The following is a 24,252-nucleotide window of genomic DNA, read 5'->3' on the forward strand; positions in this document are numbered from 1 at the left end:
TTGACAATAGGATTCATAGTTAGATTGACTTGAAAATTTCAGACTGGAAAGATCCACATTCTGTAGTGCAGAAATTTTGGGCACGTGTGAGAGCGTTTAAGTTCAGTGGATATCCTCTGATTACAGTAACCTAGGGCCATAAAGTCCGTAGACATTTAAAATGAGAATCATGTTTAGGCTTTCCCCAGAGGACAGCTGCCCATTTACCCCCGTGGTCTGTGCAGTAACATACTTTTACAAACTTCCTTGGTTTGGAAAGAAGGGCAGGGAAGTAGGAGAAAAAGCAAGAGGGAAGCGGTGCTGACCTTTCACCTGTAGAAACTCTGCATTCTGGCCAGATGTCAAGAAAACCGGCTCCCATCCTCAGGGAACATTGTCCTGCTCTTGGTGAGAACGATGAGAACTTTAGCCTTACTCTCTTTCTCCGCTCCTGTTCTAGCTGTCTCTCGTCTTTCCTGTTTGCCATTCTGTTCGCTCTTTTGTCCATTCATTCATCAAACATTCATTAAGTTTCTAGTCTCAGAACTTAGCACATTGGAGGTAAGAAGAGAAATAGAGCAAGATTCCTTGTTCCAATCACCCTCGTAAGAGAGGCTAGAATAGCTTTCACCCAGGACCTGGGGAGCGGTGTCCCTATAAGAAATGCCTGAAAGGTTGGCTTTTTCTTATATTGCTTCTATTTCTGTTTCTACACACTGTCAGGAGCCAAGGCTGCCCCGCCCCTTTGATTTTATATGCTGCTCCTTCATGCTCCTAGCCCTTCTTCCTACATGAGCGGCTTTGCTTATATCTCAAAGCATTTTTAAATTTTAGTATAAAAAGTGATTCTTCTCTGATTGGGCTAAGTTAGAGGCATGAAAGGGAAATGAGGGAAGAGTTGGGGAAAACTGGTTGTGAACATATTCTGAAACAATAACATGGAAGTAAACCCTGGATGGGTTGTAGAATGAAGATTAAGCTCTGGTTCCCCATCTGTTAGAAAGATCTCAGTCCAAAATATTTCTCCCTTTGATGCCTGAAATCTCTTGATAAGCAATTTAGTTCTATTTTAATTACTGCCTTCTTAGGTTCTCTTCTTTTAAAAATGATCCTCCTCTGGTTAGGATGGTAAGGGAAATCCACAACTCTTGAAGAAATGCTCTTAAAATCACCTTCCTCCAGAATTGAGGACAATGGGCACATCAGAGTGCTGTTCTTTGTGAATATGATCTAACTCCATTCATGTGAGTGAGTACAACTAGGAAAGGACAGGCTATTGGGCTCCTTTTGCTTCTTTTTATGGAGCTCTGGGCCCTATCCATGTTGGAAAGTAAGGAAATAGGAAAAGGAACATGTAACTGAAGATCAGAGCCTAAGCATGTTCACCTGAACTATCTAGACAGCTGTGGTACCAGTTTATGTTCCAGCCTCTGCTGATCAGGATAGTTGCCTCTTGTGTCTTTTTCACTGTCTGTATGCACTGGGGGAGGTGGCAATGGATTACAACAAGGGTTGTAATTGTCTTCAAACCACAAACAGAGCTCGTGTCCAGTTTTGCAAGTTGGATTAGTTGACATGAGACATAAAGCTAGAAAGCGTTAGCGTTCGTTGGCTTACTGAAACATTTTGTACCACAAGTTGTGTCACGAAAGGGATTCAAAAATGAAATCAATGTTTTATCATTTATGGCTTAAAAATGTAAAAGAATTGTCTGCTTCCAGGAAATAAAACAACAGCGGGCAAAAGTAACTTGAAATGATGAAATGCAAAAAGTCAGAGTATTTACTTCCTTTTTTTAATGAAAATGATACAGCGAAAGCTTTATACAAATTACTAGAAAGGAGGGGGGGTTAGGCTTTTGTAGAGGAAATTTCACAGGAGACTAACAGGATCTTATTAACCTTTTCAGTTATCAAAATAAGCCTCAAACAAAGACCTTGGTATTAAGTTACTATAGTTAGTTTCTGTTCATAGAGGCAAGGCCTACAGATGTGCACTGGTGCCAAATGCAAGCCCGCTTTAGAGGCCCTTTGGGCAAGATCCACGCTCCGTCAGCAGTTGTCAGTGTGTCAACCCCTTTCCATTGTTGTCCAAACCCAGCAGCTCTCGGAGCTTTCCTGTCGAGACAGCTGATCATCACTGCGCCTGTGGATAGCTGAGCTGCACAACCTGACACAGCTATCCTTCCCCTGCAAGCAGATTTTTCAAACTCTATTTATCTGAAAAAGGTTTTGAGACAAACTTCTACACACCTCCACTCTACTTGTTAGAATGCCCTGGCCCCACAAGAGCCAGGTGGAAATTTGGCTCATTAGAAACCATGTTAATTCTGCCAAGTGAATAAGGAGGCCCAGAGCAGTCATTTGATGAGGATCACCAACTCACACACACACACACACACACACACTCACTCACTCACTCACACACACACACACACACACACACACACTCACTCACACAAGCCAGGGAAGGGATATTTAATCCGAAAAGACCTAAATTTGAGTGCACCCAGGATGTTGAAGGTGATTACCACGGTCTGCATCTGGATCCAGTGTCTCCTGCACTGGAGAGGAAGTACTGAGGAAGGCTGGAGGGCAGCAGCCAAGGCCCAGGCCAAGGGACTGGCCCTTTAGGTGGGGGATGCTCTGTCCTTCCAGCCCCAGCATTCCAGCCCTGGGGCTTCCCAGAGAAGGCCCCCAGAGTTTTAGTTTGGCACTGGCATGCTGAGTGTCAGCACCCAGAAACCCAGTGACTTGCCTTTGCAGAGATCTGACTGGGGCCTGGGTGATGACAGTGTCTGTGTGGATGGCCCATCCAGCCCCAGCCTCATGGCTTCCCTGGTCTCTTAAAATCTCGGCTAACTTCATCTCCGCCTTACTCCTATGGCCACACTCAGTGTCCCCCGTCACACCCACCCTACAAACCCCAACTCTGAGTCACTTCTACAACCTACCCTCTCTTCCCATACACCCAGGACAGCGACCCCCGCCGTTGCTGGCCTTCGGCAGTCGCATGTCTGCATTCCGGCAGACCTTCTAGGACAGAGCCTCTCTCACACCACCTTGCTCAAGGCTGCAGGGCTCATGTCAGCACACTCCAGTGTGGTGTTCCCATGCATTCCTGTCTAAGTCCCAAGAAGCAGGACATAGTGGTGTAACCTGTTGCTGCCTAGCAAGGCTGCCTGACTCTGAGCCAGAGTTGGAAAGAGTAAGAGCCTGCCCTACCTACCACCTCCACGTAGGCAGATCCGTGCTTCACCACCCAGGCACTGTCACTGGCTCCCCTTAGGTTAGCCTCACATCCCTATGGCCATAGAGGGAGGTCTTCACTGACCCTTCCCTTGCAACCATGTGGACAGGAGTGGGAGAGAAAGTTTCTAGGAGAAAGGGTGTGTCAGGCCTCAATCCCACTGGAGCTCAAGTCTTCTGACCCCTGCAATGACTCAGGCAAGAGACAGGACGGGCTCAGACTGGGGTGGGCACAGTGGACGTGATGGTTTTTAAAGCAGAACCAGCAGGATTACCTGATGGATTGTATGTGGAATGAGAAAAAAAAGAGGAGTTAAATATGAACCTGAGGTACCAAACCACTGTTCTTGTCTCATTTTTAATCTCACTCTTCGGAATCTCTGACCTTCTCTGACTGTCCTCAGACTGACTACCACTCTCATCTCAGTACGGTCTTGTTTCTCGGGACCAGTTCCCACTCCAGGCTCTTCTAAAGTTATCTTATTATCTTCCCCTCTCTGCTAGGCTTTTAGGTAGTGTTTTAGTTCTCATGTAAACGACCCCGGTGTGATATTCTCTCGGTGCAGCTGGGCCTGAAGACAATGTAACAGGGTGGCAGTGATGCTCTCTAACATCTCTGAAATAAACAACAAAGGGCCGGTGGCCTCCTTGCCAACTTCTGCAAGGAAAGTGATGGGACAGCTTGTGGACTCCTTTATGACGGGAGGTCTCAATTCTGTCACTGCCTCAGCGAATGAAAGTCACTTTACTGAGGTTTTGTTTCCTTATCTATAAAAATGGTAATGTCATTCATCTTGACATGAGAATCAACCAATGGAGATAGTGGATATATTTAAGCATTTACTATATTAAGCTTTTTATATAAATTTAAAAAAATTTATATCTATAATTTCTATTATATTTAAATTCTATATTATGCTCTTTTTACATGGTTATCTCATTTAATCCTCATCAGGCAGGTGCTAACATTACTTCTATTCTTCAGGTGAAGAACCTGAGGCCCGGGTAGATTAAGTGACTTGTGCAAGGCCGTTCAGCCAGTGTATGGCAAGGCTGGTGTACAAACCCAGGTCTATCGGATGCCAGGCTCTGGGCTCTTAACCACTTTACCCCTGTTTCTTCCAGTGTGATCAGTGCATCACCTGGGTGTGCTTGTTATGTGTCAATTCCCAGACCCTGCTCTCCACACCCACTGACTCAAACGCTGAGGCTGGGCCCAGAAATCTGCACTTAACAGGAGCTCTGGGTGATTACTGAGCAGCCTAAAAAACACTGTATTTCATTAAATTGCCTCTAAATGATTGTAAAGCATTCTACTCGTGTGTATATATAGTGCTCTTAGACAAATCCTCTAAGCCAAGCTTATGTGCAAGAGTCCAAATTCTAGAATTCCATAAATAAGAACCAGCAGATGATACTTATAATAGGGACACTCTCTGTACCTTCAAGTCCATTCATGCATCAATGTAATAACATGTGTAATGGTGAGAATTCGTTTGTAAACAGTAACATCCAGATTAGTTCATTTAAGCAGAACGGGATTTTCTTTTACAGTTGATAGTATCATTGGGATGGCTGAAAAAAACAGCCCTTCAACCAAAAGTGACTCCCCAAACTGAGCTCTTTCCACAACCAGGAAGCTGCCTGTATTGTGGCAGGAGGAGAGGATCAGGATGAAGCCCTGGGTTCAGGGATGTGCGGGAGTGAAGCCCATGGGTGATCAGCAAGGAATAGCTGGGAGAACTTGGACACAGAAACAGAAGCCAGGGAGGTAGAGAGCTACAGAAAACAGGAGTGCCCAGCAGTGCTAAACACAGTTAGAGGGCCAGCTAAAATTTTTAAAATATTTTATGGAAAAAATATATATTATATCTTAATATATTTTTTAAAATTAGATTTAAAACATATGTAGAGACTGATGAGTATTGTTGACCATGATGACTGGATGACCTTTGCTGGGTCAGATAGTGAGTGAGTTTTACCAGCACAGTTTCAGGGAATGGTGGAGAAGGAGGCCGGGCGTGTGGGATAAAGAATAGCTGGGAAAAGAGCAAGTGAAAGCAGCCGGTGCAGCATGAACAGCCCTTTCAAGAAGTTAAGTTGAAATGGAAAGGAAGTAAGACTGGCTAGCAAAGATCTTGGAGGGTTTTTTTTGTTTTACTGTTTGTTGTGTTGTTTGTCCTTTAAGTCAAGAGAAACTTGAGCGTAGTATTAGCAGAGACATTTGAAAGAGAAGTTAATTAATTGGTAGGTCACTGTACTGAAGGTCACAGAGGGACAGGGGCCAGGGACTAGGTGGAGGGATTGGCCTGGAGGGAACGAGGGACAGCTCATCTTATGGCTGGGGGAAGAGAGGTGACAATGGGTACAGATACAGTTACTTCCCAGGATGTGAGCAGTGGAACCATAAATATGGCCATAATTATGGTCCTAATTTTTTTCTTGAAATAAATGAGGTCACGTGCTGAGTGGGAATGGATAATGCTGGGTGTGGAGCTTGGGTGTGGAGCAGGAAAGAGGTACAGGTTTGTTAGCACTGCTGCCAAGGACAAGAGAAGGACTGTCAGTCTAGGATGTTATCAGCCCAGATAAAATTGGAGACTGTGAAATCAAAACAGGATCAACCTGCCAAAACAGTGTGTGATTTAGTATTTTGCAACCTTGGACCAGGAGTGGACTGGTGGGTCATGGGGCTGCTCCAATGGCAACACTGATTTCCAGTGCGGGATGATGTTGGACACTGTGCCTCAGTTTCCTGATTAAATACTATGTTTCCTATTTGGGTATCAGGTGCCTCAGTCAGGAACCCTGAAGCTGTCCCACCTGCAGGAAGGAACGTACACCTTTCAGCTGACTGTGATGGACACTGCTGGGCAGAGGAGCTCCGACAACGTCTCGGTGACGGTGCTTCCCGTGGCCTTCTCCACAGGAGGTGAGAGGAAGGCCCTTCCCTTGCAGTCACAGTGGCCCACAGAAACAGGCCATTGATGGAAAGATGGCATTAGACGGGCATTTTACATCCTATGCACTGCATGGGCTCCTCCATTTTACTTCTGGCTGTTGTTGAATGAGAAAGTATTTACTAAAAACATGGTGACAAAAATCGGCTTCATTATGTTTGGGGCTAAGTGACACTGCCATATTGGGATTGTGAGGGGAGCAATGCAGGGGACGAGATTTGACCATATGTGCATGGGGACCTTGTAGATGCTCCATCTTTCTGTGACTCGATTTCATAAACTACAATCATCTGGCTTTTTCAGGAGAGGATCTTGCTTAAAGGAGGGTGGTCTACTTGATACCTATGTTCAAAGAATGCAGCTAAGGAGTACATTTAAAACACATTAGAATATGTGAAGTACATGTGTCGATGTAAAAGGATTATTGAAAATTTTTCATGGATACTTTACACAGATGCGCAGATAACATAGCTTGACATATGTCTGAGGGCTCTACATTCTGTTGTACAATGTAAACTCATTTATCTGTTTCTTACTTTCCCAGACACTTACGTTTCTAAGATTAACTCATCAAGTTAAAAACAAATTTAGATGAACTTGGCAGCACTAAAGATACAGGGGTACTGCAGGGGGAAGCTCCTCACCCCCCCAGCAAATCACTGTGGGAAGCACTGAAGTGTTGGACGTGAGCGGGTCCTATCACTCGGTCGGCGGGTCTTTTCTCAGCGTCTGCAGTGTGCGGGAACTGTGTGTGAGGCCCTGGGCACAGGGTGGTGCACTCCACAGCTCTGGTAAATGTGTAGCGTGCCTCCTACATCTTTGATTCTTCAGTACTTGGATGATAATTAAGCCAGCAATCAGAAGAATAAGAATAAAAACATTGGAATATGGCTGTGATTTACTTGTACGTATGTCTGCTGATCTTGTCTTCCACCAAAGATGTGGGTCAGTATGCATATTGGAAATGAAGGAAGGAGACTTTAGATTCCAAGGACAGCCTTGATAATTTGCCTTCCACAAGGATACAGTGCATGAGCAGCATTCAAAATCAGGTTGGCTGAGGTTTAAGCTTACTGTGGGGGAGGAGGGGTGAGTGCAGATGGACAGACCAGGTCCCAGACTCTGGCTCATTGCAGCACCTTGAGTCACTGACAGTGACTAAGTGGAAACATCCAGCCCAGCCCACATTCGAGCAGACGCTCTATTTTTTAATTTATTGCAGCTGCACGGAAGAGCCACACAGGTACTCAAGATATACCTTGAATGCTGGCCATGCGCCAGGGCCCTTGGAAACACAGCATCTGCTCCAGCTGGAATCACTGCCAGCAGGGGACTGCGGGTCCCAGAGGGCTGCCCTTCTGGAACTAGGGCTCCTTGGGCAGGAACCAAGTCAGGCACTGATTCCGGGAGGAAAGTGTTCATGGGAAGCTGTCATCCCCTACAGAAATTGGAAAAGGGTTGCTTTTGTACAACTGAGGTGCCTCAGAGGGAGAAGGGGCCCCGAGCTGACGGAAGCAGAGGGCTGACCACTCACCAGCCACTTGTTGCGCTGGTTTATTTACTCAGGCTGGTTTTCCAGAGCTCCCAAGGCAAGTTGCCAGTTGTACATTTCTGGCCTTTCTCAAGATGATAGTAAAGTGTATTTGAAGCTGCAGAGACTAATGGAGTCACCTTTGATTACTGAAAGGCCAACTGGGTATAGGTCTTATGTAAGTGACTTTATGTAGAAAATAAGAAAGAATGCTGTGTGTACTATCAACTGCTGTACGGAATCACTCACTGGTTAGATTGGAATAACATACTATGAATTGAAGTTCATCAGACACACACAGAGACATTGAGAACCAGAGGTGGGGCACTGAGAAGCGTTTCTGTCTCCTCTATTATATACAGGAATCTTGCCGTTAAAGACCAGCTTTCGTGGTAACCGAGGGTAACGCCTTCTGGGGTGAACAGGCAAGCATGTACCCCTGCTTCTGTGGTAATAACTTGGTTCAGTTTTGGATGTAGAGCCTGCATGTTCTCAAGCGTTGCAAAAAATAATCTATTCAAATAGCAAGACAACAAACCCCTGTAAATTTGATCCAGATAAGTGGCCTCCAAGTAGGAACCCCCAGAGATGGTCAAGACATTTTTAAGATGGAAAAGAAGACACTAGAACTTATATCTTTATTAATTTTTAATCTTTAAGTTTTCCATCTGTTTTATAACATGTATAACATGTTAATAGTGGTACATGAATATGATTTATAGATTGGAGATACGTGTGGTCAAAAAAATCTGGAGACCACTAACACAGAAATAGATGGATAAATTACTAATACGGATTTATCTCCCAAACTACCAAGGAGTAAGTAAAGGCTTGAGATATTTAGGATTTTCATGTCATGAATTTTATAAATATGAGCAGAAGCCACATCCTGCTTGGTAGTCACAGTTTGCCTTCACTTTTCCTCCCAACTCTTTCCTGTGACTGAAGCAAATTCTCCTTTCTAGGCCAAGTTCTCAGCCGTAACTGCGGGCTCCTTGCTTCCTCTTTCTCGGGAGCTTCTTCTACCACTTCTTTTTTTTTACCCTCTTCTTCCTCCAGAATCAAGATATCTTCAAATTGCCTTCTACCCAGATGGACTCCTTTCCCAAACTTTTAATTGAACTGCTTTCCAGTAGGTTATGTATCCAAGATTTCGTGTGGGCATGTATGCAGTGCTCAGCCATTTGTCTCAGAGGGGTATCATCATTTGCCACTCTTCTGTGTCCCAAGAGAATTGTCTAGTCCATCTGTACCTGGGAAATTATGGAACTCCTATGACCTACGTTTAGCCTGGTGCCTTTAGTCTGTATTACCAGTGTCAGAAAGCCACCCAATTGCTATGTAGCTAATTCTAGTAAAGTTGGCTTAATCTGGAGTTGGGGATGCAGAGAATGCCTTTCAAGAACAATACATGTAGCTTTTACAAATTGCACTGCAGGCTAAAAACTCCTAACAGCTCAAAAAGGGAGAGAATTTCGTTATTTGTAGAAAATAAATTCATACCAGCTTGTTGCTAAAGATCCTGCTTATTCTTTATAGCACCAAAGATGTACGGTAGTCAGCAAATAGGGTTCAATAGTTGGAAGTTGATCTCAGTAAAAATAATACTTAGGAGACATGAATGCAAGATGTAGCATCTGAAAAAACACGGTCAGTCAGCCAAGTGCTGTGCAGGGGTTAAAATTGTGTGGTGTCGGGGGCCTGCTGAGGAGTTGGTGGGTGGGATGAACAAATGAATGCAGAGTGAGTCTTCTTAGGGAGGAAACCCAGGGCTGGATGGGGAAGACCAGAGCTGAGGCTTCTCCGTTCCCATCCCTTAGTCATTGGCAGCTTGGAGAACAGCTCTAAGACAAGAAGTCCATGGTGATTCCTGAATATTAAGTCAGGAAGGTCAAGAAGAAACCCCCTAACCTTTCCAGAACCTTTTGCTCCAGCACAAACTGTCAGGTGCCTCCTCTTTGTCTGCATCTCTTTACCCAGATGCGTTTCATCGTATACACAGTCTCTGTTAATCTTGACACAGTGGAAATCTTAGCTTTCCTGCCCTCCTGTGACTTGAGATTTGTTTACAAACAGGATGCTCAAACGCTTGCTCGCGCTACCACTTCTTTTGTGATGATGGCTGTTGCATTGACATCACACTGGCTTGCGACGGAGTGGAGCAATGTCCCGACGGGTCTGATGAAGCTTTCTGTCAAAACTGTGAGTTGGCTGCATCACATTTTGCCTGTATTCTCACAGTTAATGCAAACTCAGAGGTGTTGTTTTTCTGCCTGGTTTCAGGTATAACTTCACATGAACAAGCTATGCCTTAAATTAAATTGAGCATTTACTATAAGTCTTTCATATGTCACAAATGTCAAATTTTTTATATTACTTACATTTTTAAGAGATGTTTTCAATTTTCCAAAAGCTTCTTCCCCATCCTAAAAATGCTATTTAGCATATGCTTTTTTTTTTAAAAAAAACAAAAAACTGAAATGAAAAAAAAAACTGAAATGAGTTCACATTTTGTTTTGATAAATTTTTTAGAAAATTTATGGCATATTAAGATGTGGCTAAGTCAGAGCTGTAAATCAGTCTTGTAATATTGTGTGTATAAACACACACCGCAAGAAAGAAGGGCTGTGGGAAGGTTACTGACGTACTGGTTTGAGGAAGGATAAAGAATCTCAAAACCTGAGGTTTAAGTTGTGTCTTTGCCAATTTCTTTACGTGAACTTGTAGAAAGCTAATCGTTAGAAGAGAGAACTGATTCCCATTTGAAAACAGGAGTGAATAGCTTTTTATAGGGCTCTGATGTATCTTGGATGGGTTATCATTCCCAAATATCCATGACTTTAAATCTATTACAAATTTAGTGGTTTTAGCTAAAGTTCAGAAAAGAAACTCAACAACTGACAGTAGCTCTTTCACGCTCAGTAAGCCTTGACCGCAAGATGGTGACCCACACGGCAACCGCACAGCCTAGAACCACAGGACCCGGCAAAGAGGCAGGTGGGGGCTCCTTGTTGGAAAAGTCCCAGAAAGTCACTGCCCCCAAACAGCCACCTGTGTTATCAGCCACGGAGAAGAGGAATCATTCCACTTTTTGGGGACCAGAGAGTCGCATTGATCCTGGGATGCCAGGTAAGGACTTGAGGCAGGTTTTCACAAAGGGTTTCATTTTCTGTTATGACACTTGGCTCAAAATGAAGGTTCTATTTGAAGAGTGTTAAGGAAATATCTTAAAGGGAAGAACAAAGTTAAAATGAAGAACTTTCCAAAAAGAAAAAACATCTATCTTCTCTGATTATTTATGGTAAAGAACACCTACTAAATATGTTCATACATACATACATACATATGTACCCCAGAGGAATCAATATATTTACTTGTAAATAAGTTAGAGTTTTAAAGTCTTAACACCTATGTTGAGGAAACTAATGCCCTAAGTGTTAAATTTTAGATCATTTTAAAGTGATGCAGCATAACCCCTATAACATATTTATGTAAATCCTCTTCATATTAAGGAAGTGAATGTAAAGAAAATATTATATTGAAATGGTTGCATGTGCTAGTAATTCAATATTATGCCTCCAATTTAACCATCTATCATACTTTTGTTTTTTAAAAATATGGCTAGTAATATTTTAAAATACAGTCATACTCCTAAAGCATTACAGGGTTCTGTTGTTTAAAAAAATTTTTTACACATTTATATTTGTGTGATTATATGACATGGGAGACAGAGATACAGATTATCACATTTCTATGTGCTTTTGTGAACGTCTTTTCAGTACTCAACTCTGCATACATTTTAATGAAATAATCTGTCACTATTTCAATAACTTCTTTATGAAAATTTTTTTGTTCATTATAAAAGATACAGAAGATGCAAATAATAAAAAAGGAAATGGCTTTAAAAACACCCCTTTATTGAAAACAACTTTTAATATTTTGGTATATTTCCCTCCAATCTTTTGTTAATCTACTTTGTAGATTTTAAAGTGCCTTGATACAAATATGTCTACAAAATATCCAAGGAAAGGCTTTTCTTCTGGACGGGTTAGGTTAAGCACACTTCAGATGTCTGCTTTTGTCTTTTCCTTGTTGGTACTGCCACCTAATGGGAGAACTTTGTCACTCCATCCAAGCCTTGGGATTTGTTTTAATCCATTTTCTCCGTATGGAAGGGGAAGACAGCCACCCAAGAAAGAGAGCCAGGGGAGACCAAGTATTTTTGGCAGCAGGGATGAAGAGTTGATGGAGATGACTGAGTTCTCAGAGGCCAGGATGGGCCTCTGAGCATGAATGAATTAGCTGAAGGCGGAGTGGAGACCAAAGGCCAGTCTCCTTTCTTAGGTTCTAGTCTTGGCCCTGCCTTTAGGACCCTGAGTAGTTGCTTCATGTCTCTGGACCTCAGTTTCTTCATCAGTTAATAAGGGATTCAAACAGATGGTCTCTAAGACCCTGTGTAGCCTGGTGTGTTTCAGGGAAGGTAAGTAGCCTGACACTCATGCAAGTCTCCGTCAGCCCTTATCTGTGCCAGATATTGCTCTGTGATCCCAGCTCTGTCTCCTGGGGAGGGAGGACTCAACCTCAGGGTCTTTTTGAAAATAACGCTCCAGGCTGCCACCACTGGTTAATGGGAGCGGGCACCCAATTTGAAATATATTTGCAATCTCTATTTCTGTTCTTTTTGATAATAAGCCTTTGACTTGGGCTATGAAAATGTAAGGAGTGGAGATTCACAGATGCAGAGAGATTAATATCCAGTTATTATTCATTATGTGTATTATTTTTCCTAATTATTAAAGTAATATGTGTTTACTATAGAAAATTTGGGGAATACAGAAAAATATAAAGAAGAAAATTTAAACCATCTAGCAAAAGCTCATTATTAACATTTTGTTGCATTTTCTTCCAGTTACTTTTACTTATATACATACATACACACATTTATTCACTTTTAACAAAATTAAGATAATATTATTTTTACAAAACTTTTATTTTTCTCACAAGCATTTTCATGTGTTATTAAATGTCCATCAAAAACATAATGTTTGAAAGTCCAGGGTGAAGAAAAGAATAGAACTTTGAAGATGTTAGAAAGGGCCCCTATGGCACATGGTTTCCATTTGGACAGCAGCCCTCTCCTTCCTCCCCTTCTGTTATCCGTGAGACCATCAGACTAGAATCCCTGGGCTCTGATCTCATGTGAGTTGAAATTATGTTATCCACAGCATAACATAAATAGACTTAAAATGCATTATTGTTCATGGCCTAGGCCTGAGTTTCACAAGGATCATCAGCTAGTACAGTAAATAGGGACAAGTTAAATTTTCTGCTGCCTCCTTCCCCCATAGACACGTTAGAAGGATAAATAAGACTTAACTCACTGAAGACATGCTAAAGAGATACTAAGATTAATACTAATAATGCAGTACAGAAAGTAATGAGATTATGGCAGAGGTGAAAAAGTACAATAATTAATCTTACAAGAATACAGAGGAACAAGTCTCACATACTTTTAGTGGGATTCAAATTAGTCCAGTCTTCCAGAGGGCTGTTTCTGAAGCCTTGACCCAATTATCCTACTCTTGGGAATTTAACCCAAGCAAGTAACTAAGGATAAAGTTGCGGGTGTGTACAGATATCCAGTTCCATGAGCGAATGAACGAATGCACACTCCAACCTCTCACAGCCGTGGGTGAGGATCCACCGCAGGGGTGCTGCTGCTTGCTCCCCACGCCAGCAGCACAACGGCTGAATTGTTGTTGGAGGTGGTTGCAGCTGGAGGGCCAAGTGATCTATTAACAAGGCCGTCCTCTTGTGTCTGACCCAGCCGGAGGAAAGAAATCTGGTTTCCATCTGTGCAGAGTGCTAGAAAAATGGTGATGTATCACAGTCACACTGAATCTGTTTTTTTGAAACTTGAGAATTCATGTTTAGCCCAACAGGTCAGCCAAATCCCTCAAGGATCCAGACTGAAGCATGGACTTAGGAGAATGCATGATTTCTGTACAGAGGTGAGGGCTTCTGCCTGCACTTTCTCAGCTTCCCTTGCTACTTATGCCAAAGCCTGGCTGTTTAGCTTATCTCTGGAGGTAACTAGAGTGAGCAGCCATGACCTTTGCATTATTGTGGAAAGAATTTTATTGAAAGAGGATATTCTCATAAAGAATGTTTAAAAGGGTGATTTTCACATGCCCCATATTTCATGTTTTTGTTATGGTGGACTGTCTTTATTCTAATTGTGAAACCATTCTGAAACTATAAAACATTTCTGGGAAGGTGGTTTGAAATTGTCGAAGCCTGTTAAGCAGCACAGGTGAATAGCCTGCTACGCTCCGGTGTGGCAGGGACCACCTGCATCTCCATGAACGGAAGATCCAGTTACGGGAAATTTACTTATCACAAATGAAGATAATCAAATGGTTATTTCCACTAACTTATTTTGAACTAACTAACATGGACCTACTCATTTCTTTGGAAAATGTCATTTAATCAGCTATAGTCAGCAGATGCCTTTAAGCATACCCAGATATTCTGCGGCACTGAGAGAAACAAACATGGGTCTTGGAAAAGGCATCCTCTGCCTTCTACAAGGTGTCAGTCTAAAAGCTTTGGTCACTGTAATGGGGATTACATCATTTTATTATTTGAAATCTATTGATGGCTTATGCAGTAAATTCTATTCTATAACATCTGATCCACTTGGGTCAGTCCCAAGGAACCATGTGGTTTCTTGGTATTAAACAGAATGACACAGTTCATTTTATCTAGAAGCTAGTTGAATACCTCCAGTATTCTAATAGGATTAAAACATGTCCCTCCAGCCAAATACAAATATAAGGTGATAATTTTCTTAGCCTTCCATCACCCATGAAATTGGAACTCCTTTTAACTAATCTTTGACAAGTTGTAAAGGCTCTTTTCAAAGCTGCCTAGTGTAGAAACAATATAATAATGAGCAAAGAGAATATCAACGAGGAGGTTATGGCTATAATGAGGACTGAGTAGCATTTCCAGGACAAGCAGATACGCAAGCCCGGCGTCATGGTTAACTGTAATCTGGCCCTAGTACCATCTCTAGAGCATTTCTTACTGTTTATTTTTACTTAGTTTTTTTTTGTGGCATGATAGCTCTTTTTATGTTTGTTTTGTTTTGTTTTTTGGTTAGTGGGAGGTAATTAGGTTTACTTATTATTTATTCTTAGAGGAAGTACTAGGGATTGAACCTGGGACCTCATGCATGCTAAGTATATGCTCTACCATTTGAGCTATACCCTCCTCCCAGTCTTTTTTTTTTTAATTGAAGTATAGTCAGTTTACATTGTTGTGTTAATTTCTGGTGTGCAGCACAATGTTTCAGTCATCCATATACATACACATATTTGTTTTCATATTCTTTTTCATATTGAATATAGTTCCTTGTGCTATACAGAAGAAACTTGTTGTTTATCTAGTTTATATGTAGTAGTGTCTGCAAATCTCAAACTCCCAGTGTATCCCTTCCCACCCCATTTCAGAGCATTTCTTGACGAGAGCTCCCTCTTACCTACTTGGCAGACACACAGTATTGTCTACCAGTGAAAGGACAGTTGTGTTGTCCACATTATTTGGCAGGTGGTCACAGGAATCTACAGAGCACTCTGGGAGGCAGGCCCATGTGGTAGCCAGTTTCCCAGCTGGCTTTCCAGTTTCCCTCTAGAACATGCCTGTATGTTCTACGGCAACTGAAAATGAGATTAAAATAGCTGCCATCCAGCTTCCAACTCCCTCTGTGAATGTGTAGCTATGTATGTTCGACATAACCCAATATATCATTCAGAGGAGGGAAAAAAATTTCCTGAAACATTAACTCTTCCAAAAGGATCATTACCAAAGTGAATTATTCGCAAAAGTAAGCGATGTAGTCGTCTTGTTTTGTTCTGACTTGCTGCACTGGTTAGAGCCTGTGATAGGATGTGTGGAAGTGAGGCATTTCTCTGTGGCATTCCATATGCTGCTGTCTGGGACAAGTGAATCAGGCAGTCTAGGAAATTACGGTCAATTCCTTCATAAAATGTAGAAAACAGAAATTCCCATTTCAAATACTAAGAGGGCAGGGCGGGTGCCCTAGGAGATTCTAGAGTCCTTGGCAATTGTGTCTTCTGAAATTTCCTCTGGGGACCACCCTCTCCCTAATTACCCCATCCGTCCCATCTCTCCCACCTCCTAGATCGCTGGCTTCCTCCCCCAGGGCATGAGGGCAGTTAAGAAAATACTCTTCAAATTTGACAACTGAAGATTCAAAATGAACTTGTATGGTCCCAGCGCTACACCAGCCCTGTCATTTAGGTTCAGTAGTCCCTGTCCCCATCCTACTTAGGTGCAGGTCTCCAGCCCAGGTGACAATCCGTTTGCTCTAAGGGCTGAGCAGCCCCTACACCTGGCAGCCCAGCCACTGTAATGGCTCTTACCTGGCCGTCTCTCTCCCCTTTGGTTCCAAGGTGGTCACTGCCTTCTCTTCAGTCTCACACTGGCTGCTCTTCTTCCTTTCCGTCCCCTCACTGTGGGTGGCAGTGGGGCCTCCACCACTGCAGTAAAGTGGACACTAATAGAAGTCTATTTGAAAGATAAAGCTGATTCCTAGCCCACAAGAAATTGCTTATGCCTTATTCTTCCCTTCTCTTTAGGCTCAGAGTTTACGAAGGGAGCCCAAATGACCGGCTCTATTTAGGCTGGCATGCATGGGCTTTTAGAGGCACAGTAGAAGGTTGCGAGCCTGCTGGTCTTGGTCGAGAGAAGCAAACATGGGCTGATCTCATGGCACTGATAGTGAATGAGTAGGATGCATATCCTTTGCAGACACACTCCAGTAGGAACGTCTAAGAGCAGAAAGGCCGGGGAGGAGGCTCTTGCGGTTCCCGAGCCAAAGGTGATGGAGACCCAGGGCTGCGTGCGGCAGTGAGGACAGAGAAGAGGGTCTGCGTGATATGGTGACTGATGGGTTGAAGGGCTGGGTGGAAAGGGGCATTAAGGATGCCTTAATGAAATAAACGTAGTTACAGTCCCTTCTGTTTAACACGTGGCTGCAATGATCATTTACCATCATTGCTTTATCCGGCCCTAGTGGAAATCCGGAATACCTTAACAGTTTTCCATTTTGCAGTTGATTCCATGATCCTTAGTAAATTCATGAAATTCATGTATATTTCTTATTACAAATGACCAAAGAATCCCATGCACTACTTTTAAATAGTCTTATTTTAGTTGCAGGTTATTTTGAACATTTCTGTTGATGCCATATGAGTAAAGAAGCTTAAAAAAATTTTTTTTGGTTTCTTCATAAAGTTCCTCATGTCAGCTGATCATTTCCAATTCTTTCCCGTTAATCATTATATTATCCAAAGAAGTTGCACTACAGCCTGAGGGTAACTCCACTAACTCATTAATTATGATACTGTCAATGTGGTAGACACAAATGCTATGAATTCCTAGATGACAAGTAGAATGATGCAGCCATGGCTCATCAGAACCTGGGATAAAAATCCTAAAATCTGGTCTGTCTTTATATTTGTTCTCAATAGTAAATTATAAGTTAATAGAATAGTTAAAACACAATTGATAACCTATCATTAAATCAGAAGTGCTGGTTTCCACCAACAAGCAGTTAGACACACCTGAGTTTCAATCCCAGCCCTGGGCCCCACTTACTGCTTGAATGAACCCGGCTGAGTGCTGAACCTCTCTGAGCCTAACCAGAAAAAAATGGAGCTATTACTGTCTGCTAAGCAGGGCTGAGATAAGTGAAGTAGCATGTCTGAGTACCTTATGTATGAGGTGTGCTTATGAGTGCTTTACATTTGCTCACTGTTCATTTTCTAAAGAAAAACTTTTCTGGATCGTGTCTGTTTCTACGTTATGAAGTTCAGAGATGACCCTTGACTTTCGGCTGAGGCCTTTCCTTCCTTCTCTGGGTAGGGGTGGAAGTTCTGGGACAATGTGCTTGTTCCCCCTTCTCTGCCCCCTGATTTTGTACTAGCCTCTCACTCTGGTTTAATTATCTCATGTTTTACTATCAAACATAGGCCTATGTTTATTGGAGAAATAAAGTCTGTAAGTGCTTCCTTAAAAAATAAATGAGGCTGTATTTTCGTGTCTGTTCCCTGAAGTTTCTGATGTACCTTCTGTATGTTTTATTTATTTTCTGCAGGTAGTGGTTCCTCAGGGAAGAATGGAAAAGAGAAAAATTATATTTTTGAGTCAAAGAGCAGTCAAAGAGAACACCCAGCCCCAGAAGCAGGTAAATATATACCTTGGAAATTCATTGCAGAGAATAAGCATTTGCAGAACCACACATCCTGTAGCTGAGGTTATTAGATGAAGCTGCAAGAGTTCATGACACAAACAGGGATCTGTGGGTCAGAAGAACCAGTGCATTCTCTTCTCCTACACCATGTTCGTCTTTGGGCTCTTGAACCAGTATCTTCACATCTTTGGGCCTCAGCTTCCTCTTCTGTTAAGTTAGTTGGACTGGATAATCACTATAGTTCCTTCCAGGTGTCACATTCTATGGAGCAAATAATACTCAGGACATAGTGGTTAAGAACATGGACTTTAGAATCAGATGCGAAGATTCACATCCTTGCTCCCCAACTAAACTCTAAGACCTTGGGCAGGTTATCTCTCTGGATCTCAATTTCCTCATTAGTCAGATGGAGATAATAACTGTACCTGCCTTACAGAGCTGTTAGAATAGAGGGGACAATTAATATAAAGCATTCAGCACACTGCTTGCTCATGCAGTGAGCCACATGAATGGCGGCTATTGTGACTGTTGTTTATGGTCAACAAGGGCGAAGGTCTTAGTGTGCCCAGCTCTCTCTCGAGGTGCTCTAGGGACAAAGGACAGAAGACAGCAGGAAGGGGGAAAGGGGGTCGGAAGGAGAGGGAGTACTTAGCAGGCAGGAGAAAAAGATCATAATTCCATCATTTTGGTTATTTTTAACTAGAAAGAAAGCAATTTCAACATACATACTCTCACAAACTAATTAGTAAAAGAATATTTAGAACAAAATATGATTCTCAAGTTATATATCTAAACATTGAGAAAACTTTCTTTACAAGTATTTTTTGTAATATCTGAACAATATTCAAGTATAATTTTTAAATAATAAATGACTAAAATAACCCAGAAGTCAAGTTCCTGGATGCTGCCCAGTCTGTCAGCTGGCCTGCTGAACTTAGCCTGTCCCAGGATATTTGGATAAAAAGATCCCATCCCCTGTCAACATAACAGAGAACCGGGCTTGTCCCTTGCTCCCATGGCCAGCTGTATCCAGAGAGCTTCAATTCTGATTGCCTGGTGCCTGTTCTAACTGTTACAGATTTGAGCGTCACTCCAGTCTTATGAACAGAATACCTAATTCATCCTCTTAGCTCGTTTCTGAGAAAACTATCGTGATGTGTTTTAGAAGGAGCTGGGAAATTTTAAAGTCTCAAATTACCCAAACTAAAAATATTGAAGAAGCTATGTCAACTGAGTAAAAGTTGAGAATCATTTTCAGTCTCCTAGCAAGTACGTTATGGGAGACTTATCTTGTCATCAAAGCGTTAATCAGGAATCATATCTGACAGTTCAGCAACTTCGTATCTGACTTTGGCAAACAGAAAATCCTCCTAGATGAGGTGCTATCATTGTAGCCATAGCTAAATCTGAGCCCCAGACTTGGGGTGGGGTCTTCAACCACAGTTCCCTTCCCCTGGAGCCTGAACGCTGGCACTCATCTTTAAACACATTACACATATCTAGAAGCGCAACCTGCCCTGAACAAATAGGATCCGGGCTGGGTATTGGGCTCCAGTTTAAAACAAATGGTTTTGGGTTCCCAGGGTTTTTGTGGGGGTTGACCAAAGTCTCTCTATTTTTCTCCAAATCCTTTGTAACAAACATATCCAACTTATGTCGCTCGTACAGGAAGATGCAGAAGGAACTGACACCTCCAGGTTCAGTTAAGCCCTTTCAAAACTTCTTTCCTCAGGGTTGCCACTGGGAGATGGGTATGTATGAGGCAGCTCTAGAATCCAATTCTAGACCATTGGTTTATCATTGATTTTTATCTTTCACAGTTCTCTATGGGAATACTGGCCTCACCCAAAACTTTGTTTTGTACCCGAGTCACTAACACAGCTTCCCCATCCCATCCTCCTGAACCCAGACACTTCCAGAGTACTCTTGAGAATCTTCTTCAGGAGGTTTACCTAGGATTCTACAAACACACCAGAGGTTGAAATGCCATTAGTATGTACTCAGCCCCAGGTCCTCTTGTCTTTGAGAGGAGGCCAGCTATACCTAGGACTAGTTTTAAGCTCAGAAAGTCAAAGTTATCAGGAGGGAACTTCCTCAGTTACTTACCCGCAGATGTAAACGCCTGTCTGTACTCACCGTCTCTTCCTTTCCTTCAGCACTGAGGGAAAAGGTATCTCCTCTTTCCAAGGTCAGTCTTTCCCCCTGACCTGGATGCAGCTCCTTATCTCTGCAAGTCTGTTTCTCCATCGTTTGTTAACTCCCAGTGTTTGTAATCTCTCCTGGCTCATTCCCCCAGACACATTCAGACACATTCTGATCTCTCAAAATATGTAGAAAACAAAACAGCATCCCTCAGCCTTCGACCTCCCTGTAAATGAATTCCAGTTGCCGAGTCCGGGCTTCCCCCCGCTTGACCTCTGCTTAGCATTTGGTTGTGCTGACCGCTTTCCTTTAGAAATAGCCTCATCCCTCTGCTTCCAGGACCCCCCTCTCTGTTGGATGCTGACCATTTCTCTGACCTCTTTGTGCACTTTTTGGTTCTCTTCTCGTCTGCCCTTTTAAATGTTGGTATTCCCTAGGGCCTTGCTCCTGGCCCTCCTTTCTTCTCCTTTTCTCTCTGGCAGTCTCACCCACTTTTGCGGCTGCAACCATCACCTTGATGCTAAAGGCCCTCAGATATTTAGGCCCAAATAATCCAACAGTCTAACAGAAAATTCCACCTGGACTGGCTGTAGGCATCTCAATCTGAAACTGTCAAAAAATAAATTAATCTCTCTCACTCATCCCAAACAAGCCCCATCGCATCTAAATCACTCAAGCAAAAATCCTACAAACCGGATACGTGGACCACTCCTTTTTATATCTGTACTTCATATATAATTCTATCATAGTAACTATAAAAGTTTATTGCATGTTTTCATTTAAATGTCTATCTACCCAGACATGAAGTCATTAAAAAACAATCTTATTTAGCTTTGGAGAAGTAGTGGACCACAGTGGTTCTGGAACTGCTGCCTGGGGCTGTATCCTGACTCTGCCACTTACCCTATAAACTCAGACAAGTCACTTAATTCTCAATGCCTTAGTTTCCTCATTTGTAAAATGCAGGTAATAATAGTGCCAACTCATATGGTGGTTGTGAGAACTGCTTAATCTATGAAGCACTTAGAACAGTGCTGGCACACTTTATTATCTTTGATTACCAGTATTCGGCCCATGGTTGCTAATTAATGCAAAATGAATGAATAACTGAATGAAAGAAAATGTTATAAAATCAGCTTATGCAATGGAGATTTTTGCTCCTCTAGTTCCACCAGTTGGCAAGACCCCTGTAGCTAAAAATATTTCCACCATATCATCTCCAAGCCTGGCCTGACTACAGGGTAGATCAGACTAAGAATAGAGCCTGCTGAGCTTGATAAGAAAGACTGATCTGGGGTACATTCTGTCCCTTCCAGACTCCTGAAAGGCTCTAAACGCTGCTTCTTGTCTACGTGTCTAGGACCAGCCCCACAGGAAAAAGCCTCTGAAGGAGAACCAAAGAGGTTTTTTTCCCTCAAGTTGTCAATAGTGGTTCTCCTGGCTGGGAGTAGGTTTCCTGGATTTAGGAAACAAATTCCTTAAAGCCCTAGCCAGAACAGGAAATGAGGAGTTAGTTCATACTTACGTTAAGAGAGAATGATCATATATGAATCCATAAATGTTAGCTGCAACTAAAATGAAAATATTTCCTATGGTCACAATGTCTTTACAGTTCTAGTCATAAAATATCTATTACAATTGGATATAAGGATGATCTAACTGTGACATTTGTACCCACTGGTGGCATACAAATCTTTTAGGAGCCTGGCTGGTACAGAATTTGGTTTTAAAGAAGTCTGGGTTTGAGACCTAGACCTGCAATTTACAAGCTATGTGCTCTTTGGCCAGTCATTTAATCTTTCTGCATCTCAGTTAATCTGCAAAATGGAGGTAATACAAGTGCCTACTTGAGTTGTTCCGATTAAACAAAATAGTGCATGCAAAGTACTTACCATATAATAAATTGTAGCTGTGATTGTTACTAACCACTGATGTACTCTGTTTGTCTCTGACCTTTGCACAGGTGCAGTGCTGCCCCTGGCCCTGGGTTTGGCAATCACGGCTTTGCTGCTTCTCATGGTTGCTTGTCGACTACGACTGGTGAAACAGAAACTTAAAAAAGCTCGTCCCATTACATCTGAGGAATCTGACTACCTCATAAATGGGATGTATCTATAATAAGTGTAATTTAAATAGCTGAGGTCAAGGACATGTTGCACTTATAATTTATACATATATTGGGTTATATAATACATATATTGGGTTACAATATATAATTGTAAACTCTTCTGTTTTTAACTGGGCTAAGAAAACTACTGAAAACCCTAGAGATTCTGCAAGACCTAAATCTTTGTTTTTATTTATTGATTTTCCTTGGAAAGTATGTGAACTATTTTGAAATTTAGAGAGAGGAGTCCATATGATTAAAGACCTTTACATAGCTGATTCTGATTTATATAAGGTATCCCTAAAAACAGAAATTTGTAGTTAGCCAAGGCAGAAAATTCAGTCTCTCAAGAGGTGGCCTGAGAAGGGCAGTGTTAACTCTTTACTTTCTGCCCTGCTTCCCTTGTTCTGTGGCCTCCTGTTCCTCACGTTCAGCTTCCAGGGCTCTCTTTTCCCTTCTCCCCTTCAAACCTGTTTCTGAGGATGGATCTCAAGTGTTTATACCCTCAATGAGATGGTATCTATGGCAGGAATATCTTAATTATAAACCTAAGGAGCAGATCAAAGAGGCCTCGGGGAAGGTGAATATGGGTTCTTCCCAATGCCTCTGACATCATTAACTTTGGGAGAAAAACTCAGACTTTGGATTACGTAGCTCTGACATGGTCATTAAATGAGATAGGAAATCAAGGTGGAAGCAGAGAACCCAGCAGGTCAAAAATTTTAACAGAAACTTAGCTGAGGGCAAAATGAGCAAAGAAGGTGATTAGTTCTTTCTTATATCTACTCAACTTGATGGTCCAGAACACAGTTGTTCATATATATAGTCACTGGTTTTCAACATTAGTTATGTGCTGAAGGAAGGAAAAATGCATTCAAATTGAAAAGCAGAACACTGAATGGATTTCTGGGTACGGCTTTTGTAAAAACATCATGTGTTTAAGTATCAGCAGTTCTTATGTCCAGTGGAGTGAGCCAGTTTTTCCATTATTTATTTAATGCTCTAAAATGTTATAATGTGCAAACAGCTAATGCCAGGCTTATGTATTCCCAGAGCATAAAGGAGTTTTGCACAAATTCATCTTTACAGAAAACCAGCATCTAGCTTATTAGCATCTTTTACCTTTTAATCTTCAGGATTTTAAAGGCATATTATTTCCATCATTGCTTAATGCTGGGATTATGCACATTCTAGAAATTATTCTACTGAGAGGAACATATGTTGTGATGTTCCTATTTACATAATATGGTTTTTTACTGTTAAGTGGCAAATCTTTTAAAATTGTTGAAACCCTCTAGAACACTTTATTTTTAGACTGAACCTGATATAGGCTTTTCCTTTGGCAAAGGACTTAATTTGGGTCACAGATATAACTGAATACATTAACAAATGGATGAGTAGTTCTAGGAAAACAAATAAATTGGTTATTTTTATTTCCTGAGAAACTCAAGCGTTTTGTTGAATTTTAGAATTGAGCAGATTTAAACTTTTCCTCAAGGAGTTTAGAGAAATGACTGTGTGAATGAACTGAAGATTTTGTACTCTGTATGTGATGCTGTGCAGTTTGTTTTTATATAGAAGGATGTCACCTACAGCCATACCCAATAAAATAAAACCTGATGAGGCATGCATCTTTCAGCACATCTTTTATACACGAAAAAATTAAACACAAGTTAGTATTGGTACGGTGTTGAAATACTTGACAAAAGATGTCCCATATCTATATGTACAATATTCCTTTAATAAATTGTATTATATTTTAATCCTCTTTTAAAACAACTTTTTAATATAATCACAGTTGCTAGTACAGATAGTCCCTGACTTCCATTGCTTTGACTTACTTTTTTTTGACTTTATGATGGTGCAAAGAATACACATTCAGTAGAAACTGTACTTGGAATTTTGAATTTGGATCTTGTCCTGGGCTAGTGATATGTGGTACCATCCTCTCTCATGATGCTGGACAGCAGCAGTGCAAGTCTTTTTCCCCAGAAAATATCCTTTTA

At 41.8% G+C, this 24,252-nt stretch overlaps 1 protein-coding gene across 4 annotated transcripts in view; it reads left to right on the forward strand.

Annotated features, from left to right (window-relative positions):
• LRP11 (LDL receptor related protein 11) overlaps window positions 1-24,009 on the forward strand; it is a 39,215-nt gene extending 15,206 nt beyond the window's left edge. Inside the window, exons 3-9 of one of the 4 annotated variants that reach the window (XM_064486587.1) lie at window positions 6,018-6,159; window positions 9,795-9,920; window positions 10,641-10,847; window positions 13,653-13,729; window positions 17,902-17,991; window positions 19,666-19,748; window positions 22,103-22,205. In XM_064486587.1, coding sequence (XP_064342657.1) covers window positions 6,018-6,159; window positions 9,795-9,920; window positions 10,641-10,847; window positions 13,653-13,729; window positions 17,902-17,991; window positions 19,666-19,704 — 681 coding nt within the window. In that variant the 3' untranslated portion in view covers window positions 19,705-19,748; window positions 22,103-22,205. Of the gene's footprint in view, window positions 1-6,017; window positions 6,160-9,794; window positions 9,921-10,640; window positions 10,848-13,652; window positions 13,730-17,901; window positions 17,992-19,665; window positions 19,749-22,102 lie in introns of those variants that run through there. The other 3 variants (XM_064486586.1, XM_064486588.1, XM_010993994.3) reach the window with 3 other exon arrangements.
• Window positions 24,010-24,252: the final 243 nt, after the last annotated feature.

The sequence above is a fragment of the Camelus dromedarius genome, chromosome 6, assembly GCF_036321535.1.
Source record: "Camelus dromedarius isolate mCamDro1 chromosome 6, mCamDro1.pat, whole genome shotgun sequence".
Lineage (NCBI taxonomy): Eukaryota > Metazoa > Chordata > Mammalia > Artiodactyla > Camelidae > Camelus > Camelus dromedarius.